This window comes from Bactrocera neohumeralis, chromosome 6, assembly GCF_024586455.1.
Source record: "Bactrocera neohumeralis isolate Rockhampton chromosome 6, APGP_CSIRO_Bneo_wtdbg2-racon-allhic-juicebox.fasta_v2, whole genome shotgun sequence".
Classification (NCBI taxonomy): domain Eukaryota; kingdom Metazoa; phylum Arthropoda; class Insecta; order Diptera; family Tephritidae; genus Bactrocera; species Bactrocera neohumeralis.
This window is the reverse complement of record NC_065923.1, coordinates 75,823,270-75,847,084: the sequence shown is the minus strand read 5'-3', so window position 1 is coordinate 75,847,084 and position 23,815 is coordinate 75,823,270. Positions and strand designations below refer to the sequence as shown.

General features: G+C 40.7%; 1 protein-coding gene across 2 annotated transcripts in view; it reads left to right on the top strand.

Moving 5' to 3' along the window:
* Nucleotides 1–23,815, top strand: part of LOC126762110 (whirlin-like) — a 57,044-nt gene that overhangs the window by 16,145 nt on the left and 17,084 nt on the right. For both annotated transcript variants that reach the window (XM_050478632.1, XM_050478633.1), the window contains exons 2-4: nt 16,292–17,106; nt 17,172–17,304; nt 22,112–22,242. In XM_050478632.1, coding sequence (XP_050334589.1) covers nt 16,303–17,106; nt 17,172–17,304; nt 22,112–22,242 — 1,068 coding nt within the window. In that variant the 5' untranslated portion in view covers nt 16,292–16,302. The remainder of the gene's footprint in view (nt 1–16,291; nt 17,107–17,171; nt 17,305–22,111; nt 22,243–23,815) is intronic.

The window sequence follows — 23,815 nt, the reverse complement described above, 5'->3', positions numbered from 1 at the left end:
TTATATGTATGTATCATAAAATTTTGACCTCTCGCTGTCAGATATAACCAATATATAACCAATACATAACCAATACATACCAATATATAACCATTTTATAACCAAAACTCAAGTTTTGTTTCAATATGAGAGATTTGTACTAGATTTTTTGGGGCAAAAACTGAAAGTTCAGGTGGCGTTTGCAAATAATAAATGATTTTGGAAATAATATCCACCCTAATGTATATATTTACCTATATGTACCTGTATATTTGTGTTATCTGTCATGTGCGCATCTAGGTTTCACTAATTCTTTTCGATTTAATTTTTTCGATTTCACTTTTCTTGTTCTTAAGCAATTTATTTGAGATTTTATGTACGCCAAGTATTGAAAGGGAGCACAAAAGTCGCTGTTTAAAAGTCACAGCGAACAAGCGAAGAAGTAATGTGAAAGCTAACAGCAGTCAACTGAGTGAGTACAAAGATTCTTTACAAGAATTGCACTGCTACGCTTACACTTACCGCTTCCCTCACTTACCGCTACCAACTTTCTTTTCTTTGCTGAATTAATTTGTGCACTGAGCGCGAACTTTTTCAATAACATCGAATAAGCTCTGGCGCATGCAACGCACATACTAAGCACTTATGCTGCGTCCAGTTGTTTGGCAGTGGATATGCTCGCTCGTTCGCGCGCCGGGCGGTAACCGCATTGTGCGAAACTCTTTTCTTGTGTGGCAAAGGTGAAAGCGGCGTTGTAGTAAGCCACTTAAGTGGCATATTTCACATTTTATGACGTTGCTTAAGGTGTGTAATAATACGGTCTTTTCAAAGTGTGTGGCATATTTCAGCAAAGAAATTTGTAGTGTGGCACATTAAGGCAGCATATGCGTGCAAGCGTACACTGCTGCTTCGTACTTTTGGGGTTTCCACTAGAAAAGTGGTTCAAAATGAATATTACTTGTCTATAAAAATCAATTTGTGGTTAGCACAACGTTGGATTAGCTGTCGTGCGACAAGTATATACTAAAAAGTTCGTAAACCGCTCTCATAAACTAGATGAAGTGTTTGTGGTCGTAAAAGCGATTATGTGCCGCCACGTGTCTTAGGTTGCGCACAGAGTGGTGTAGAATATAAAGCGATAATTAGAATTTTGAAGTGGTGTTAAATAAATTTCTATTAATTGGAATAGCACAGTTTGTAGTATAATAGCTAATATGATACAGTAGTCCGATCTAGACAATTTGTACATATATTGTAGCAATGTTGAGGGAAATAGTCCCTGGTAAACGCTGCGAAGATATCTCGTCAAATAAAAAAAGTTTTCCATATAAGGTCTAAATGTCGATCGTACAGTTGGTATGGCAGCTATATGCTATAGTTGTTCGCTACCAGCGGTTCTGACAAATAAATAGCATCTTCTATAGAAAAGAACATGTGCAAAATCTTAGAGCGGCATACTCGTATAATAAGCTGAAAGACTAGACTCAGTGGCAAATTTTATAAATTATACATTGTAGAGGGTATAATGAAATAAAATTGCACAATTTATACTTTTTTTAAGCAGCTAAAGTCTGAAGAGCTTATTTTCCCCTTAAAATTTGTCGTCGAACCAAAAATTAAAAGTCCTTCGCATAGTTGTGGGCACACCATTGAGTCTACACACACATATACCAACAAAATCTTTAGCCGCAGATAATCGCATTTTCCAATATCATCACAGAGCAGCGCAGAAAATCTGCAATTTTAATGTCTTATTTCCGCGCATTCCTTATCAACGGCCGCGCATAGCGGTATGGGGCGGCTAACGGTCATATACACCAAATATCTATCAACATACATACACACATATATACATACATTTGTACAAGTGCGCGCACCTGTTTGCGACAACGAGATTTGTAAATGAAAAAGGAAAATTATGCGAACAAAAACAGTGAACGCAACCCTTAAGTAAGCCGAGTAACAACAAGAAAGCCAAGTTAGCAGCACAGTCCAAAAGAAAGTGGTAACTGCACGAATAGGCAGCATCTTAACAACCCCATTAAAGCTTAGCGAAAGTAAGCAAAATCAACTTTCTCGCACATTGAAAATAATCCTTTTTTATTTATGCACTGGCACAGGCTCAGCACCGGCTGCGGACGCGGTTGCGCCTTCATCGACATTGCAGCCATCACAACCACAGTCGTTGCCGCAAATTTATGTGTGCGACGTCGCCATGCACAAACAGATACACTTACATTGGTATGACTAACAAGCGGCAGCAGGCTCGCAGCCCTATACAGGCAAACCCAGTAGCATATACACACACATATGCCGATAGAAATAGGTATAGGGACTTCAACAGCAGCGCCGCTTTGACCCATACTGGCACTACCCCAGCGTCTGTTTGGACGCCGCGTCATGAAAATCTCTTAAGACGCAGCAAATATGAAAGAAAGTGGAATAAAATAGGAAATATTGTAAGAGCAGATGTGCAGGTGGAGTGTGAAATGGTTCAGTTGAACTGTGGAATATTATGCGTGAGTGTGTATGTGCATTTGGGTATCAGTGCAGGATATCGTATATATCTGTACATGAGCGTATAAGCCATTTTTGAAGTAGAATTAGGCTATTTGCGTTAACGCGGCTGCTATTCACACACACGTCTACACATTGGTATATGTACGTGTTAGCAATTTAGGGTCGCATGTGACCCGCCGTCTTAATAACATAACACTGTGCTGCTGGCAGAAATGGTTCCGTATTGTATTCGTGTAATATTTTATTTATTTTCCTAAATACACACGCTTCTCTGTTTTGGCAATAAAGACCACCCTATTAAGTAATAGTCGTGTGGGCCACCATGACGTATGAGCGATTTTTATACCTTGAAGAGTCTTTAACAGGGTACTCGTAATGAGTTTGCCATGAAGTTTGTAAAACGCATTAGAAAATGTCGGTGATGCTATAAAATATATAGATGATCAGCATGACGAGCTGAGTCGTTTGAACCATGCCCATCTGTTTGGCTGACCTGTTATATGTATATATGGGAACTAGTCCGTCAGTTTTTGAGATATAGCTCTGAAATTTAGCACACCTCCTTTTCTGCCCAAGCAGCTGCTTATTTGTCGGAACCGCCGATATCGAACCACTTTAGCCTATAGGTGGCATATAAACTGAACGGTCGAAATGAAGTTTTTTGTGTGACGAGATATCTTCGGAAAATTAGACGTGGGTTATTATCCAAGACAACACTATAATTTCTCTGTAAATTTTCAAGCTCAGACCACTAAATCATATAGCTGTCATACAAACTGAATCTTGGAAATTAAGTTCTTATATGGAAAACTTTTTTATATGAAGAGATATCTGCAGGAAATTTGAAAAAGATTATTGCCTTAAACAACGCAATAATATCTGTAGAAATTTTTTAGATCGGACTACTATATCTTCTAGCTGTCATACAAACTTAACGTTCGAAATTAAGTTCTAATATGAAAAACTATTGCATTAGCGAAGCTATCTTCATAAAGTTTGACATGGATTATTGTCCAAGATATAGCTGCAATATTTTACTCATTTTTTATAGATCGGATTACTATATCATATAGCTGCCATACAAACTGAACGAACAAACTCAAGCCCTTGTATGGAAAACTTTTTCATTTGACAAGCTATCTGCTCAAAATTTGGATCATATAATTCGCTGAGGGAACGGTATAATCTGCGTAGAAATTGTTTAGATCGAACCAAAGTGTTCTTTTTTTCTAAAATTATAGTTGGTTATTTGTTCCCAGAAACGCTGCCAGAAATCTATGTATATATACTTTTTATATGTTTTTTGCTAAAACACTAAAAAGTGTTTTAAATACAAATAATAAACAAAAGTTGTAGAACTTTTTTCTAAACTTATTAAGGAAAGCCTCATGTCTTGAATATGTTCACATGTGGCTCGCTTCGTATGGTTATTTGTTCGTTATCCAGCCTATAACGCTTTAACAGCAGGCATCTCTCACATTCTGTCACTCTCAGCTATGATACACTGTAATGATATATACATATCATTATGGACTTTCATAGCAAAAAAAGTTTTTACCATTCAAAAACTTTGTCATTTTGGTTGAACAAAGCTTACCTGCCACCGCACACGCCGTTAATTGGCCGAAAATATTTGCTAACCTATTTTTTGCGCCTAAAGACCACATCTAAATAAGCGTCACAAATAGCATAAAAGCAATAAATGCAGAAAAACTTAGTTTTAAATACAAATAATAAACAAAAGTTGTAGAACTTCAAAATACTTTGGAAAAAAATCTAAACTTAATCTAAACTTTGCCGTAAAGTTTGGCAACTGTCCCAAAAATTATCGTTATGTCGATTTGTGTTCTAACATGCCGCGTTTAAAACCTTTAGATTCATAACTTTTAATTTACTTCACACCTGGGTAACATATACCGCCGCGCAGAGCTGCTGAGTAACCTTTGCGAAACAAAAAAAAAATACATATAAGTGGTGAGTCTTGAAACCCACAAATGCTGAAAAGTAAAAATAGACTTAAAGCGCGAATTGAAATCACCTACATATGTTGTTTGTGTGTATGAAATAGAAATATTGAAATGAATGGCTTCAACTGAGTCGGTGAGATTGTCAAGTGGAGGCGCGTCTAACCTCACTTTGCGCGCAAACAGACGCCAAATGAACCAAATCAACAACTGGGGCGCAAACAGGAGGAAAAAATGCATAGAGCAAATAGGGACGGAGCAGGTGTTGCTGGTGGCATGGCAGAGTGTGCGCGCGCGGCGGATGCGACGTAAAAAAGTAATAACTTTCGTGACATCTAGCATTGTGGGGCAAATATACCCTAACAAACACGCGCGCGCAGGCAATGAAACATGGCGCTCTGAATATGCGATGTGCTTGTACACACTCATTTCGTGCGCATAGAATTGACAACTGTAATAACGGCAGCCAAGTTTTTGCCGCTTTTGTGCTGCTCCATTTACCTTCACGCTACAACATCACGCCACGTTGCCGCACTGCCGCACCGCCACGCTATGCCGCTCCAAATTATGCCGCGCCACGCTACACACCACTTGTATCATGCCACGTGTAGCGCTTTCGCGGTGCCTCGCTGCCGCTAGCAAAGCGCCATCCTTCTGCGCTGCGGCGGCGCTACCGAGCGACGCGGCGTTTGCATCACATACATATCAAGCATGTCATGGCGCTTTTTGCTGCTACGCGCCGCGCCACTTGTGACAGTGCATAGCTGGCGCTGTTATTCGGCTGCCAATAGAGACAACCGTTATTTGAGTTTTGAATTGTGCACGCGCCTGGAAGAATACGTAGATTGATGGCTGACTCTGTGCGGCGTTGGCAGGCACGTTGCGGCGGCCGAGGCGCGGCATATTGATTGAGCAGCACAGCGCGTAGGCAAGGTAGCGCGCGAATGTCTCTTCCAGTTTCGTCAAAAGACCGTTATTGCTTGATTTTCATATTTTCTAAGCCTCTAACATAGACAGAAATATGACAGGACGCTTTGCTTTGCGCTTCTACAAATACGAAGCGACAATTCTATCAAAGTCGATTACATCAGCGCTTTTTGCGCAGAATTTGTTGTGAACTTTGCTGACTTGAATTAAGTTATTGAGCTGTTAGATATTGAGCGATATATATATATATGCAGAAGACGGCGTTAGGACTAAGATTATCAAAGGTAAAATAATTTTATGTATGTAGGTATAACAAGATAACTGATATATTTTAGTTATGCTACCCAAAAGTGTAAGTTGTTACTTCGTAAATTGTTTTGAGTTTGGATGGAAATGTCCGATTATTTTGCCAAAACACCTATAATATTGGTTTAAATATAGCAAAAGGTCAACGCAGGTTTTCGATACGAAAAATTTTCTTATGAAAGCCATCCGTCATTTGGAGGTATCTTCAGACTTTTAAGACCATTAATTTGACAAAAACAGCGTTAAGCTAACCAAAAATAATATAAATAGTTCTTTCAAGTTTCTTTTAAAGCTGTAAACGCAACTGTTTTGACTGAATAATCGAGCTTAATGACTCCTTATTATGGATATTAGTATAAGATATATATCTGAAATTTTTCTCAGAACCGACGATGTCAGACCACTATATCAGCTGTCATGCAAAGTGATCGGTCAATAACAAGATAAAGTTCTTTTTATAACCTCTTATTTAATTGGAATGTTCCCGTGAATGGTATCACAATTATAATTACTAACGGTTTTTCTTGTTGTTGTATGTTTTGAAGTACTTTTCTGCCAAAATCAAAATCAAAATCAAAATCAAAAAAAGCAACACAAACAGAAACCATTTAAAAGTTGAAAAGTTTGTGCCTTCGTGCCTAACAAAAGGCAGCTAGGCAGACATTCCCTTGCTTCCTGTCGAAAAATTTCTTTTTGATCCATACACAAATACATACATTCACACAAATATACAACACATCTATAGTTATATGCATGTTGAATTTGTTCACACATTCCTGTGCCTTTGTAGCCAAAATATTTGCTTCTTGCCGAAATATTTGTTACATTTTTGCAACCACTTTTGTGGCGCTCGTCCCCAGCTGAACACACAACGACACACGATACATATGTGGCATGCTTCTTTGAGTTGGAGAATTTCCTTTATAGTTTATTCTAACTAATTAGATTTGCTTGTGCTCACTGCAAATTTAAACAACGCACTGTTGTTGAGCTATAATGAAATATCGGCGTATAAATTAGTTTACTACGCAAAATTTGGCTTGTAATTTTGTGGTATGAAAAGCATAAACATACACATGCATGTTTGTATGTTTGTGTAGCTGTTAAGGCATAGTTATTTCGCATCGTTACGTAAACACGGGTACTCATTTCCGCCGTCATATCCGCGTATCCGCTCTCCACATATCCGTTTCCGTCGGTGCGGTGTCGTCCTGTGCCCAGTGACGTGTCGCTGGCATTGCCGCACACGTAAATTTGTAGGAATAATATTAAAAGAAACTCAACTTTAAATTGGTCCAATATTTATAAACTCACACAATCATTGTATATATAAATATAGGGCGGATTTGACCACGTAGCAGGAGCAACTTTACGCAAAAGCGTGTTCAACAAAGCTTAGTAATAGTACAATTTGTTAATATTTGAGTATTTCTTTTGGAGTAAGTACCACATAGCTTCAAAGACAATAGGTAGGTTAGCAAGTGAAGAAAGACTAAGAAAAGATAATGTTTGGATTAAAATACTTTAATGTTAACAGATTTCAAATAGGTTTCTACGATATGAAATAAAATTGTATTTGAAATATTAGTTTGATCTGTGTTTAACTTCTTAACTCCTGTAAGGGAGCGTATAATTTCGTTTCTATGGATCGGAGTACTAACTTTTCCAAAAGTTATTTTAGGCAAGAAAACAGAAACGTTAACTACAGCTCCACCAAAACTTAATACCCTACACTGGTGAATTATTTATAGCACAAAAGGGTATAAAAAAAACTTTATCTCGATTTTAAAGGATCATAATGTATGCCAGCTATATGCTATGGTAGTGCGATCTGAATAATTTCTTTGGAGATTGTAACGATGGATCTTAGGCAATAATTCGTACTGAATTTTGTCACGATATCTCGTCAAATCAAAAAGTTTTCCATACAAGAACTTGTTTTTGATTGTTCAGTTTGTATGGCCACTATATGCTATAGTAGTTCGATCTGAATAATTTCTTTGTGTATTATACTACTATCTTGAGTAATTATCCACAGCAAATTGTGTGAAGATAATTCTACGAATAAACAAGTCTTCCATATAAGGACTTGAGTTTGATCGGTCAATTTGTATGGCAGCTATATGCTATAGTAGGCCGATCTAAAAAAATTCTTTGGATATTGTGGCGATGTCTTTGGTAATTATCTGCACCGAATTTCGTAACGATACCTTGTTAAATAAAATAGTTTTCCATTCAAGGACATGCTTTTGACCGATCAGTTTGTATGGCAGCTATATGCTGTAGTGGTCAGATAATAGCAGTTCTAACAAATGAGTAGCTTCTCGAGTAGGAAACGATGTATGCACAATTTCATGTGGATATCTCCAAAACTAAAGGGGACCTCATAGATATCTCATACCTCATACTTACTTTACCTAAAAAAAAAACCTGCTGCTTCCTTAGTTCTACATTTTTTAAACTAAATTTTGCAGCTGATACGAGTCTATTACCGTTATTGATGTAATTGTATTATCCATTCAAATAAAATCAATGTAACCCACTTATACTCAGTGTTTGCGTAAGGCACTGCAACAAAAGTTGTAGTAAAACAATAACAACAATACGATGCCGTACAAATAATAATCAGAAAAATGTTGTCATAACCATTTTGTTTGCTTTGGTCGCCGCAAGCCCCCCGCTCATGTCAAAAGTTGTGTTGTATTGGGATTTGTATTCAGGGCGCGGCGCATGGAATTGATTTTCTTGTTGTTATTTCTTTTAATTTCTTGACTGTCTTCTGTTTCCTTACGCCCAACCAGCTGTCTCAGCTAGGCCACGCACGGCAGTGCTCGGCAACCGCAAGGGCTCAATGCGGGATTTAGAGTGAAGCAAATACAAACATATTGCAAACACATACATACACATGCAATGTTTTGCAACTGTATAGGCGCTTTTGTTATAGTTTTGTATGATTATTAGGGTGTGCGTTATTTACCAAATTGGTTATCGGCTGAGGTTTCTTTAGAAAGGTGAAGATCTAATAGAATTTTTGTAAGATCTTAATAGTTTTGTTATAAAAACATTCCTTTAACAGTTCTACGCAGTTAAAGTTATGCATCGAGTTCACCACTACGTATGAGGAACACTAAAGATATAAAGCACTTGTATGAATTCTCATGAATTGAGCTCGATTGGTCATTTTGTATGGCAGCTCTATGCTATAGTTGCTCGAACTAAACAATTTCTTCGCAAAATACAGCAACAATTTAGTTAGTAATTTGTGCCAAATTTTGTAAAGATATCTGGATAAATTAAAAAGTTCTCCATACAAACCCTTCATATCGAAATCTGAAATTCTAAGGCACTTTTGCACACAGAGAAACTAGTTAGCAAATAATACACACCGTAATGTTTATGTATATGTGCATGCTTGATCTGACTAGCATGGGGCACACCCTAGAAACGCGCCGCAGCCAATGCCCTGCCGTCTTGCTGCTCGCTTGGCGACAGTTGGCGCCTACATTTTGACCTCAGCGTGCGAGTTCATTTTTCGTTTTTGAGTTCACAGTCGTTCAAAACATTTTACTCGTAATTTGACTGCCTGCCACGCCCGCACGCCCGCACGTCCACATGCTATATGGGCATACACGCTTGCTGTGTCTTTACTACCACTGCTATTTGCATGCTCGTCTTCGTGCTTCAATGCATCCCTGCGTGTGCCAGCACACTATACATTTGCTTTTAAATGCGCAAATGTCTGTTTCTCTGAGCTGTCGCTTTCTTTTTGTCACATTGCTCGTAATATATTTTGCTGGCACTTCTTCTTCTTGCCGTCACATCTTTTGCCTCTTTGTGCCTCATTAATATTTAATTAAAAAAAAATCGATATGTATGTCATGTAAGTCACACATTTTTGCCATTTTTCTGGGTTCTTTCATGTTGGCACAACGCAAAAAGGAAATAAATAAAATGAGACAAAGTATTTGGAACGTCTTTCGTTGCCTAACAAATGCTCATTTTGTATGTTATTTGCTGTGCGTTTGTGTGTGTGTGGTTGGTTGGCTTCGTCTCCTTCGTTTGCAACTCCGTGCTTTGCCGCTTTGAAGTTTTATGCTCTCCACTTCCAGTCCACTTGCCGCGAAGCCTTTGGATTTTTCTAGGCAATTTGCTTAAGCTGTTGGGGTTTTTCTTTCTATTTTATATTTATATATATTTTTTTTGGCTTTTGCTATCATTTTTATAAATGGTTGACTGCCATATCAGCTGTGCTCCGCCTCATTTCTCGTGCCGTTGAAATTTATTACTTCGAAACACATGGCCAATATGCTAGCGTCTGCCTGTGCAGCTCCACTCAGCGCTCTGTTTTCATAAATTCTTAATTCAATACCGAAAATGTGGAGCGGCAATGCTTTTAGTCTGATACTTGAATGTGGTTGAATGCCGCTCTTTGCCGCTGAGGCGTTTTTGTTCATTATTAATTTCTAATTTTAAAGTAGGTTACAGAATTGCTTTTCAAAAGCGAGAAAAATGTGGTACAATGTCCTAAAACCACAAGAAATTTAAAGTGTTTCTGAATATTTGTGAGACCGTAATTCTAGCTTGCAACTTTCATAGTCATATTTTCAGAGTTTAGTTTCACGAAGTTGAGGTTTGGATGGTTCAAGTGTGAGCACTCCTCGCTCAATCTCATTGTATCTGTTCGTTTGTAACTCTCATATTTTTAGAGTACGGTCTTTTGGAATCGAGTTTTGGGAAGAGTCTCCCGCTCAAACTAACTGTTACTACCTAGTCTTTCAGTAACTGCTAGTGAAATAGAAGAAATGATTTACCTTCGATTATATCTGCTCGTTTGTCTGCTTCTTTACCATATACTGTCCATTACGGTTCTTTTATTCGTCCCAGAAGAATGAAATTTGCAATTTTTAGTTCCATATCTTTAGCTGTTTCATAGTCGAGAGCGTGTAGAGTCTGCAAGGCCATGATAAATGTTTGATTTTGAAGTGTAAACTTGACTTTTGTTTGACAAGGTATTTTTACGCGCTAGCTTTTCACAAATCGTATTATAAGGTGTAAAAAACTGCGGGTGGATTGCGACTATTCTAAATTGCTGAAGTAACAATCGTTATATCATCAGATTGTATGCTATAAAATTGTTCTCGATGGGGTTCAAAGAAAACGAGGAGCTTTTAAACTATAAAGCAAGTAACTATGCAGGTACAGGTTAGGTCGCACTGTTGATCCAAAATCGATGAATCTCACTTGGACAGACATTCGTCCTTTGTGTTACTTGTACTTGTACTTGAAAGTGGACCACTAGATCCTCATAGATTTACGAAGTGTTTTGAGAACAAAATATTCAGCCACAACGCTTATTGGACAGTGGACGGTCAGAACAAGTACAATTGCGGCGAGATTGACTTTACTAAGTGCAAGTAGTTCCGAAAACGTTTTACGGTTCACTCTAGGCCAGAGGGATCTCACAGGCGGACAAGTTCTGGTTGTTGACCGGCGTCCAAACGTTCAACTTTAGAACACAAGAAGACATCGGAAACACGACTCGCTTCCAATTAGATGAAATTGGGAAAAGAGTATTCTTCCTAGCAAGTTCATCATCTTTCCAGTTTCCTGCGATACAGCTGTGATGGGGCATCCATGCAAATCTAATGTGGCAGTAGCTTGACGCTATTGCTAATTCATTCCTTAACTAGTTTTGAGCTCACTGTCAGCGATCTCAAAGTTAGTATAGCTGCGTAGCTATCGGAGTGAATGAATGGTACACCACTCTAAAGAAAGCTGTACTTCGGGGCAGTATATCTACGGCTACATTGATGGCAGCCACCTCCGCTTGAAGGTCGCTACAGTGGTCTGGAAGCTTGAAAATACAGTTATTAGAGACCTTCCGACATAAGACTCTAGCGACTTTCCTTCTTAACGTCGATCCTTCCATGAAGAAGATCCATGCACCTCTTGCGCCTGCTATATGATGCAGAGGCATGGACGATAACAATATCTGATGAGTCGGCGTTACGAGTTTCCGAGAGAAAAGTTATGCGGAAGATTTGTTTGTGTAGTGGTAACGGCATATAACGTAGTCGATGGAACGATGAGCTGTACGAGAAATAAGGCATCATTGGCATAGGTCAGCGAATTAAAAGACAGCGGCTAAGCTGGCTAGGTCATGTCGTTCGAATAAATGAAAACACTTTAGCTTTGAGAGTATTCGTCGCAGTATCCGCCGGGGAAAGCAGAGATAGAGGAAAACCTTCACTCCGTTGGAAAGATCAGATGGAGAAGGATCTGCCTACATTTGGCATAATATTTCAAAGTATTATTTCCAATATATAAACTTCGTTAATTTTTTAAGTCTTCCATTCCTCGACATTCGCAAACGCACACGTTTCGTGTTATCTAATAAAAAAATATATTACTGTATCCCCTTAGACAGCAGGCGTTGCGGGAGCTTAGATTATGCAAATTTATACGAAATTATCTCACTCGACCATTTGCTGACCAGCTCGTTGATGATGCTTTGAAATTTCAAAATAAGTTTAAGCTTGCCAGCTCAGAGTTCTTTTTTCGCCGTCACTTTCTTTTTAAATATGCGCGGGACCATATTATTGCAGGGGTGATAAATATGGTTGCTTTAATTCTTTCGCAGTTTCCTGATAAAAACTCGCCTTCCTGGCGTTTCGTACTTGGCTGCATAGGTTAAGTAAATTTTTATTTATTTTAATTCACAGGATTTTAATTGTTAAGCACAAATAGCTGTGCTCATTGAGCATTTAACTCGCAGTTGCACTTGCTTGTCGCGTGACTTGGCAGCCTGACCGACAATTTCTCTTTGTCCGTGTGTGCAACAAGTACACCACCGTGTGTTTGCAAGCCAAAAAGTCGCGCGCTTAAGCCAACTCACTGCGAAATATCGCATTTCAAATGCCACGTTCGCACTTTACCGCGCTAAACCGTAGCGAGCGCCAGCAGCGCACTGCGTATTTAAACAGCCTGATTGAGGGCTGCTGTGTACTGCTGTGGGGCTGGACTGGACTAGCGAAGGTAATTTAAATTTTATTAGACCACATAATGTATTTACATTTGCATTATTTCAACTTAGCAACGACGGCGTGCCGAGCTACAGCGCCGCAGCGGCAACCGCGAGGCGTCCAACTGCCACGTTGTCGCTCGAATGGCTGCGCACTGAGGCGTATGAGTAATAACTCGTCTGGCGCACACCGACGTGGCCAACACCGCCAGCGGCGCTTGTCCTTTGGCAATTCGCAGCGCTTTAAACGCGCGCGCGAGTGCAATGCGTAAATCACAAAAATGCGCTGTAACTACAAGTTCTGTAGCCAGCGTCCAACGCACCAATGCCTGTACTTGTTCTGTTTGTTGGCTGCGCGCAGGGCAGGTTAATGTGGCTGCGGCTTTCAACGCCATGTGGCACGCTATGCGGTTGTGTTGCATGTCCTGACGGTGTTTTATGTCGTACGGTTAGTTATTGCCTCCACGCTGTACGAATATATGTGTGCGCGCTTTGCTTATGTGTGTGCGTGCGTGTTTGCGGCAGTGTATATGTGACGTGCTGCAAGCGCTCTCCGCATGCCAAGTCCAAACGCTTTGTAGTGCAAATGCAAAACGCACGCATTTGGCCGAGCAGCCATCTAACTGCATTGATATTGGTATAAGCTCACACACACGGCCGCGCGCGACACACGACCGAGACTGCGCGCGCACTTACACACGTGCGCTTGTCATGCCTTGTAAACGCTTGTATCTCGGCGCAGCAAAAGTTCAGTCGAGCGCAGACAATAAATCCTTCGAGTGCGCTTCAGCTCTCCTTGCACGCTTCGCTTTGCGGGTCGCGACTTCTGTTTGATTTCTGTTATTTTCACAGTTAGCTGCGTGTTTGCACTTCGGTTGACTGTTCGCGCGCTCGCTCATAACGAAGAAATTATTCAGTGCTTTTAATGTTCCAACAGATTGATTAAGCTCTGCTTGGTCCGCTGGGGAACGCTAAACGCTGGGTTAGAATGTCAGGCTGCCAACACTCTAAGCATTAGAGAAGTGTACGCTTCCACGCATATAATTTACTATACTTTACATGTAATGTCATTGTATGGTTGTGTGCATATGTGCGCGTGGGGATTAATAGTTGGTAAATAGTGCGGCTTTATTTATGCAACAAATGGTGGCATATGCGCTCGACTATTGTTGGTCCTAAGTGACATAAAGTAGGTTAAAAGTGAATAAATTGAATAAGACAGCATGTTGGCTTTCTAAAACTTGGCTGAAATGAGAAAAATGGAATGAAAATCTTTTATCTGGTGTTTTGAATATAGCTGAGCATGTAGTGTTTCTTTGTTTTTTGTTTCTGAAAGGTATTCTCATGATTCATATTGTCCGCTGAAGTACACTTCTTTCGAGATACGTGCGAAACCCTTAACTCCGAATGCTGTAGCTTGTATTTGGGCTTGAGGGACCGGCGTTAAGCATTACTTCCCAGGACTAAGTTGAGGGATAAATGACGTCCCTCCAGGGTAGTTCATGTGGCCTTAGTTCTTAGAGCGCGGTTGCGTCCACCCTTTCATTTTAGCAAACGCCAGCTCTGATCATTGCATGTGACTCACTATGTTTTCGGACGTCATCCTTTCGTTTGTTCGTTCTTCTACGGTGGTTCTCTCCACTTACACCTTAAGCAGGAGAAAAAGATGTGCTCTGCGTTTTGTGCGGTATTTCCGCAGAAGGAACATTGTATTTCATAATCGTGGCCAAATTTGTGCAGATATTCATTGAAATGGCCTGATAATAACTGCGTTAAATATAAGTCTGCCTCCCGTGTTGTCTGTCAATTCAGGGTGGTACATTCTTAATTAGCCTATATTTCCATCTTCCTTTGTCTGAGGCATCCCATTGCTTTTGCCACTCGTCAAGACTTGTCTTTCTCTCCTTTTTGCGCTCGTCGGCCGTCAAGGACCTATTCAAGCTTTTGTTTTACAATAGACTCAAATTAACTCAGAGGCCATTATATCCGTTGGCATAAGATCAGATATGATAGCAATCGGTTCGTGCGACACCGTTCTAAACACACAGGCAACTCTAAGGGCGCATAGCCTGGACTCAACCTTTGCCTTATTAACAGATGTTTTTGACGCAGGACTGTCTCCCATATCGAAGATGCGTTCATTGGCATTAAAAGAGCTCTCCTAATTTGGCTTGTGACACTAATGTTTGCCATGATTCTCGACAGGACCGCAGCCACTGTAGCCGCCTTACCAAAGGCTTTTCCAATGTATGCCTTGAATGGGAGCCTCATATCGATCATAACGCCAAGGTGGCTTTTTGGATCTGCCTCGGTATTGTACAGTAGTAGTCTGTCAGACAAACAGCTGCTAGTTGTCCTTAGCAGATACCAAACTTTCGGGAAAACTGCTTCATTTAGACATCATGTATAAAGTTCGGCGAACATGTAGTACCTGAAACCGAAGTATATAGTTTTCAGCACAATAATACGATTAGTCTTTTAATTCATCCTTTCTCAGAAGGACTTGGAATAAGTTGTTTCGAGACTGGAAGGTATAAAAATACATATGTTTTTTGGCTTAGGTTCTAAGGTTCAGGTTAGCTGTCATCGAAATTATTTAAATGTTGGCCAAGGAAACGTGCGGTTTCGACGCGGTCGGACCATATGGAGAGGGGTGTTAGATGACTGTGGTACTCAGGGCATGCATGAAGTAGGGGACTGTCTGGTCTATGTAACCGGAACGAACCAGGATTTTTTCCGGCCAAGCACTGTCAACTTCGTAGAGTTCTACCGCTACGACAACAACCACAACAATCTAAAGTTTGTCCCTTTCGAAGTCTGGTCGGCGTACTGTTCGATGTCATCGAAGTTATCAAGAAAAGACCTCTTTATGTTCTTAGGAGGCGGCTCCGCTTCAAGCAAATAACATCCAAGCAGATACTGCAAGGAAAGAAGTTCATTTTGTTCCTTGATCGGATACATGCGTGCTTCACTATGTAAATGTTCAACCAGAAACATCAAGAGGCATTCTGTAATCGTTCGTAACACAGTATTTGTCACGTCTGAAGCTTCTTCGTCTGCGTTTCACTACCTCCAGACCACCATATAGGTTATTTGCCCTTTCCTCATGCCTAGACCCCTATGGATTTGAGGATTTTGTTGAGACTCTTGGCAGTAATCGCGGTTGTATGAGGAGTAAAGGAACACGGCGCAGTTTTAGCTTTAGTAAGGCAGAGTGTGAAGGTCCCTGCAGATAAGAAGCGAGAAAGATCGATGGTTTAGCTATTTTTGAACTACGTTAATATCGACAATCATCTGCGTAAGAGGTGGTGGGAATTCTCACTGATGATTGAGTTAGTTTTGAAATATACAAGTCCAACATTAACGGGGAGATGCCATCACCTTTATGGAGCCTCTTTTAAATTTTTCTTAACTTAGTATGAATGATTTCACAAAAAACTGCATTTATTAGCGTTTTCGAGAAGTTCAACCTTAAAAACTTACCTATAATCTCATCTAATATTATCTTTTGTTTTCCTTAAAAAAGTTTTCCAATAGTTCACTAATAACTTTCATTTTCCTTATATTCATGCAGTGCGTCCTGTAATGCGCCTTGGGGGCGGCTTACCATACGACGGCGACCCCCCGACAATGAGCGCAGCTGGCAATGATTATGCAGAATTATGCGATCTTGGACCCTCACGATGGAGTTCGCGTGGCTATTATTATGCACCACCCGCACATGCGACCGCATTACATCCTAGTGCCGCGACCGGCCTACAACAACCGCAATCCTCATCCAGCGTACCGACGGGCAGTTCGGCCGGTCTCAGTGCGCATCCGTTGCGCACACCGAGCAGTTACGAGGCGGAAGACGTTTCCTTTGGCATGATTAGTCCACCGCCGGGTGTGATCGGTCCGTCGTCGGTTGGTCTTAGCGGTACGTACGGCATCGGTTCGCGTATTGGCAATAGTACGAGTTCGTTACGTGGCGGCCGTTCGGGTCTTTATTACTCACCGCCCGGTACGTCATACACAATTGTGGAACGACCACATTCGCCGCATTACTATTACAATACGGCCGGTGCACCAACGAAGGGTGGCTCATTGCCGGGACGCGGTTCGTCATATCTATCGTCAACAGCATCGCCCACCAGCCATATGGCGGCCACAGGTGGTGGTGGTACGCTACCCAACTCAACGGCGACGATGGGTGGGCGTGCACACAGCAGTATGGGCATGGCGAATGGCAATAAAAAGCGTCCCATCTCGCCGGAGCAAGTGCTGCGCATGTTTGGTGCGACGCAATCTTCTTCAGTTCCTACAAGCAGCTATCACTATAGCAACGGCACAAGAGATCGTACTGGACGCCGCAGCCCGGCGAGTAGTCCGCCCTCGACCACGCATCAGGTGAGTGCCGAGAAATCATTAGATTTTTATGGAATCGATTTTGTATTTCGGTCTTCTGCTTGTAGATGTATCGTGAGCGAGATCGAGATCGTAGCATAACGAATATACATGAATTAACCACACGTACCATAAACATGTCACGCGATCAGCAGATCGATCATGGTTTTGGTATTTGTGTTAAAGGAGGAAAAGACTCAGGTAATTTCGAGTAACAAGTATTGCACTTATCATATATAAAACTACAACAAACACTCAATAGCTGAACTCGTTTAGAACAAAAATGTGAGATCTCGAAACTGAGACCGAATTTCGAGTCCAAATTTAGGGAACTAATAGAGTTCGTTGCTGCCAAGTATTTCGGACTACTTAAAAAAGAAGACATGAAAAGTAGTAAATTCGTTCCCACTACAGTCGCGTCTACGTAACACGAACAGACCCAGATTTTTATCCGACCCTGGAGCTTATTCGAAAATTACTTCGGGCACGATTTTTGCCGCTAAAACTATAACGGGGGATTTGCTATGCAGACGATGTAGTATTTATGGGAAAACTTTTGAGTATACTAATCTTGGAACAAATGGGCGGCCGGAAATGGCCTCACCGTTAAACCGAATAAAACTGAAACGGTTTTATGTACTAGCTGATTAAAGATCCTGGAGGGACCATTGCCGATGGGAAGCATAAATTATTTAAGGCTCGTCCTATATAGAAAATTTTCATGGAAGCTTAGTATCGAAGTGAGAGCAAAGAACCGAAAGTTCTAGCTCTGCGCCACCATAGTCAAAGTCATAGCCATTATGTTCTATGGTGTCTTTGTATGGTGAAAGGTTCAAGTAGAGACCACACTGGCATGAAGCTTAAGAGCGTCCAATTGGTGCCGCTCATCAACACGTCTCGTATTCTAAAGTAACTCCATCCTTAGTATTTAACGTCATTTTGCTTATTGTGTCAATGAGTACAATCGGTTCATGCGCTGTCGCAAGATCCTTGGGGCTTAAGCTTGATTCCAGGGCCTTTTTCTACCGAAGTCCAAGCTGAAAGATTGAGAATCTTACCGGACACCAGCTGCAGAAGCTGTATGGGGGAAGACGAGGCGGGACCATCTCAGCACTTCCTTCTTAATTGTCCCGTTTTTGTAAAATTAAGCCTTCAACACTTGGGAGGTAATGCAATACAATAAGCTCTTTTCCCTTAGTCTAAGCTGAAAGGTTGGGAATCTTACTGGACGCCAGCTGCAAAAGCTATAACTCTCGAAACCAATCGAAATATTCTAAAAATTCAGCCAGCTTTAAATATTGCTTAACAATTTAGAAACAAAATTTATTAAAGACTTGCCGTTCTATCTGCTTCGAACGCCTTCAGCTGCGCGCTGACCTTGATCGACAAAGATTGCTTTTCACTGCCTTACTCAGGCTAGCACAGGCCCTACAACACGCTTCCTAGAACCCTTCAAAAATGCTGCATTCTTCAACTCGCATGTACATGAGTGTATGTGTCAGAGCGTGTGCCTGTGCATGTGACACATTTGAATGTAATTTGACATTCTTTGTTTTCCTTTTGCGCTTTGACGTTTCTCCTTGCTTGGCAGTCAAGCAGCCAGCAGACAAAACGAACATTTTCGTACACGGGCACACTGCGGCATTACTAGCATGGTTGTATGAGAGAGGGTTGAAAGGGGAAAATAATTGTGGTAAAACAACAAAACTATTAACCACAAAAGTGGCAGCAGCAACAAAAATAATAAAAGCAACAAAAACAAGCGCGCTTACATACGTCAATGGCAGCAACCGGCAATGCCGCAGTCGAGTTATTGCTTTTATTTACTTATTTCTTTATGTCCGTATATATATACATATATGAGTGTGTGTGTCTGAGCTTGCTACCCACTTTCGTTGTCCTTCGGTTATTGTTGAAACACCCACACCAGCGCGCGCGCACACAAAACAAAAAAACGAAGAAGACAAATACTGTAGAGTTGCAGTGATATCGGAAAATACTTATGTGCTGCATGGCGAACAAGCAGAAGCCAGCAGCAGCGCGACACAATTGCAACGCAAAGCATAGCGCAGGCGGCACATGGCAGCTGGGCGAGCGCAGCGCACGTAAGACACATAAATAGCGACACATACAGCGTTACGTCAACTATTACTTATACATTGTATGTGTGAGTGTGAACTTGCTTGTATTTATGTGCATATCTCTGTGTCTGTGCCTGTGTCGGTGCAGTGTGCCATACTTAACGCTTAATGCCAGTGATATTTATAACGTAACCGCTTTGTTGTAATTTTTAAATCAATAAATTCTATTATAGCCTCGTGCGGCGACGTCGCTGTCAGAGTAAAGCGCTCCCCCATTCATACATATACACTTCTTGAGCACGTTTGCATGCACAGTTGTGGCTATGTAGATAAGTTCACGCCGCGCGTATTGTACTTATGGCGAGAATTGCAGTGCTGCTAAGACTCATATCAGCCGTAATGGGTGGCACGTAAACAGTTGACATCGTTACAGTTAGCTGGCATGACCCACGCAAAACACGCACGTACGCAGGCAAGCACGCAGCACTGACGCAGTTCCACACGCAGTCACTTACGCACCCACACAGCCACCCACTCAGCCACACACACATGCCAACCATTCAACCGAGCTGCGCTGCCGGCTTGCAACTGTCACAAGTGCGCATTGAGCTGCGAAATAGGCTTAGGGCGGCATGTCGTTTAACTGGCCAGTCAGTCACTCGCATGCACCCCGCGCCACTGACCAAGCATGCCAGCTAGGCGAGGTACCAAGCGTCCGCTACACTTTCGCGTGCACTTTACGTTTGCAGCGTGTGGCAAGTGCTGTCGCCTGCGGGTTGCACGTTGTACACACGACTGCCTGCAACAATTTTAATTACTACAATTTGATAAAAATCGCAAATTCAACCTGTTGGTGGCGCTGCGCTGATCCGCTAGCAGTTAGTTAATGTGTTTACGAGTTGCCCGGACGCATAATGAAAAAGTAATTGAAAAATCCTTCTTTTTCGAGTTGATGCGATTTAAAGTGGACTTACTTGTTTATTCCGCTGTATATTTGCTACTGAGTTTATGTTGTTGTTGTCAGCAGCTGGTTTTAATTAAGCGAGGATTTGAGGTGGTGCATTTGTGACGACAGAAAACATTCCTGAAGTAAATTAGAGAAATGGTACCGAGCCGGTTGAAAATCCGGGTCCGTTCCGGTTACTTAGACCCGACTGTCGTGGGAACGACTTCCAAGAGTATCTTGCGGAAACCCTACAATTTATTTTACCGTTCCAATGTTATATTTAATCCCTCAGAATATGGGCTCTTCAGTTATACTTTGCGCAAATCAAATATATTACTTTCGTCATTAAATTTTTTTATCCTAAATACCTAGAAAAAAACATATTCACCTTTATTGAGACAGCCACCGCCTACGCGGTTATAGCCGAGTTTAAAACAGCGCGTTCTGATTTTTCATTGTTGGGCGCCGATTTCCAAGTGTAGCCAGGTCTTGCTCCACCTAGTTTTTCCAACTGAATGGAGGTCTTTCTCTTCCTCTGCTTCTCTCAGCGGATACTACGTCGAATACCCTCAATGTCGCAAATCTCGTACAGCTCATTGTTTTATCTACTGTGGTATTCGCTGTTGCCAATGCGCAAAGGACCATAAAACTTCCGCAAAACCTTTCTCTTGAAAATTCGTAACGCCGACTCATCAGATGCTGTCGGACGGGGATGATGAGTGACTTGCAGAATTTGGTCTTTGCTCGGCGAGAAAGGAGTTTACTTCTTTGGCTAAATCCACACTGATAAGGTCCAATCAGTTTGTTGACGGTGGGCCTTAATGTTTCACACAGTACGCTAGATAAAACCTTACCTGAGATGTTTGGAAGGCTTATCCCATGGTTTTTGGCTCAGATTGTGATGTATCCCTTTTTGTGGATTGGGAGAGCACACATACATAAATTCCAATTGCCGAGCATGCTTTCGTCCAACCATATTCTACAAAGAAGCTGGTGCATCCTCCTTATCAGTTCTTCGCCGCCGTATTTGAATAGCTCGGCTGACAATCAGAGGCGGGTGCGTATCTTCACAGCAACAAGAAAGTGGTCCGAGTCAATGCTATGACCGCGGAGCGTGCGCACTTCTAAAATACTGGAGACGTGTCTTCCGTCTATCACAACATGATCGACCTGGTTGGTGGTATTTCAAACCGAAGACAGTCAGTTAGCTTGATGAATTTGCCAATGCTACCTACGAATCCTACATCGAATTCACGCTCCTTTATATGACCGCTGTAGGATGTTTTTTGGTTACCCAGAGAATACTTGGTCTATGGCCGGAAGTCGTGAGCTGCTTGACCCGCATGTACAAAATTTGTTTCTGACCACTCCCAAGTGAATGCCGCTCAGAGAACTTCCGTCATTTGGCACATGGCTTCATCCTCCTAAGACGATCACATCCATATTATACCCGAACTTATACTTCAGTTTTCGAGATATTGATCTAAAATTTTACACTCGGCCTTTTTTCTCCTAAGACACTGCTTATTTGTCGGAACCGTCGTTAACGAACCACTATAGCATATAGCTGTCATACAAACTGACTGATCAAAATCAAATCCGTGTATGCGAAACTTTTTTATTTGACAAAATATCTTCAAGAAATTCAGCACAAATTATTGTTAATATTTTACTAACAATAATTTGCTTCATATTCTTTGATATTTCACATTTTCTTACAATTATTTTTCTAACCTCAAATATTTCTTTTCATATACAGCTAATCCATAACCTATTTTTTAAGCACCTACTTTGCACTGAGTATTAATCTTCCCCTCTTATCTTTCATTTACTGCTGCCGCACAACAACAATTTCAATTACAACACCAAACCAATTGTGCAACTAATCACCTCAACGAACACGCAATTCAACGATTTAATAACGACACGATTAATATACGAATGAATGTGAATAATGGCAACTATGGGCGCAACAACGCAGGATTAGGCGTCTATATCTCACGCATCGAAGAGAATTCAGTGGCTGAGCGCGCCGGCCTGCGCCCCGGTGATACAATCCTAGAGGTGAATGGCACGCCGTTCACTTCAATAAATCACGAGGAGGCGTTAAAAGTGAGTATGATACTATTGGCTAGCGCACATTATCACCAAACGCATATTCAGTATATATCAGTATATATATAACTAGCATAACACCCAACAACTAAACTTTGCGTTATATAATCGTATAAACGGGCAATCAATCAAACGTAAAATCATGCCATCGAACAATCGATTGATCATTAAGCATAGTTTGACAAAGACTTGCTTGCGTACACTAATACATACACCTCACCTTGAGCTTAACCCATTCTCAGCATACAATCTGTATTAAAGTAGATTTGTAGCCAAGGTGCATGCACACATACACATAAACGAGTGTGTTTGCCATTAAAAATTTTGCTCATTCCATTAACGGATCATTAACAGCATCAAGCATGCACATACACATACATATATAGACGTTTTACATGTGTGAAAATGGCCAGCTCGTTAGCGTAATGACAATAGTTTTCGCCATACTTTGTGAATTTAATGCCAAACACTTACACATACATGCTGTAATACACTCACACATATGTATATCCTGTTATACATCCATACATACATGCACGAATATGTTTGTAAATTATTGTCAGAATGCAGTCTTCATTCAGAAGAACACGTGCTCATAAAGATGTAATATATGCATGTATGAACATTAAAGCGGGTCGATTTTTTTAAATAAATTTTTTTTGTATAAAAGCCTTTTTTTTATAAAATCTCGGTTGTGGAAAATGTTCTTTGTGTCACTTTTCCAAAGATGCGAGTTTACGTGTGAGTATTAGAGCGGGTCGATTTTTTTAAAATAAAATTTCGGATGCGTGAAATATTCTATAGATCATTCTGATTAGCTTTTTCAAAGATGCATGTATGTGAGTGAGCATTAGAGAGGGTCGATTTTTTTAAATAAAATTTTGATTGCCGGGAAATGCTCTGCGGGTTATTCTGATTAACTTTTTCAAATATGCTTGTATATATGTAAATACATACATATGTGAGTATTAGAGCGGGTCGATTTTTTTTTTAAATTTCGGTTCATTTTGAATAACTTTTCCAAAAACGCATGTGTGTGCTTTAGCATTAGAGCGCGTCGATTTTTTTTTTATGAAAGTTCGGATGCGGGAAACGTTCTACGGATCATTTTGAATAACTTTTTTAAAGTTGCATGTGTGTGTGAACATTAGAGCTGGTCGATTTTTTTAAAATAAAATTTAGGCTTCGGGAAATCTTTTGCGGATAATTTTGAGGAGCTTTACCAAAGATACGGTGGGTCTAAACCGATTTCGAGCCAGCGATTTTTAAATCGATGTCTTATAAATCAGTATAACCGATTGTATCGCAGAAATGTGATATAGTTGCACTATCTCGCCGATTTCGGTAAATGCTCAATAGAATAGTAAAATGCACCTGAGTATTAAATTTCATTCGGATATTTCAAAAACTGATGAACCAAATTCATTCATTCGACTATCTCAAAAACTGACGAACAAATTTTCTTAATCCGAAAAATTAAGCTTCACCTAAACATGTCGCTGACTCTTCACCTTTTTTAGAGTCATATTCTGTTAGTAAAAATTGTTCAGCATGATCCGTAGAATATTTC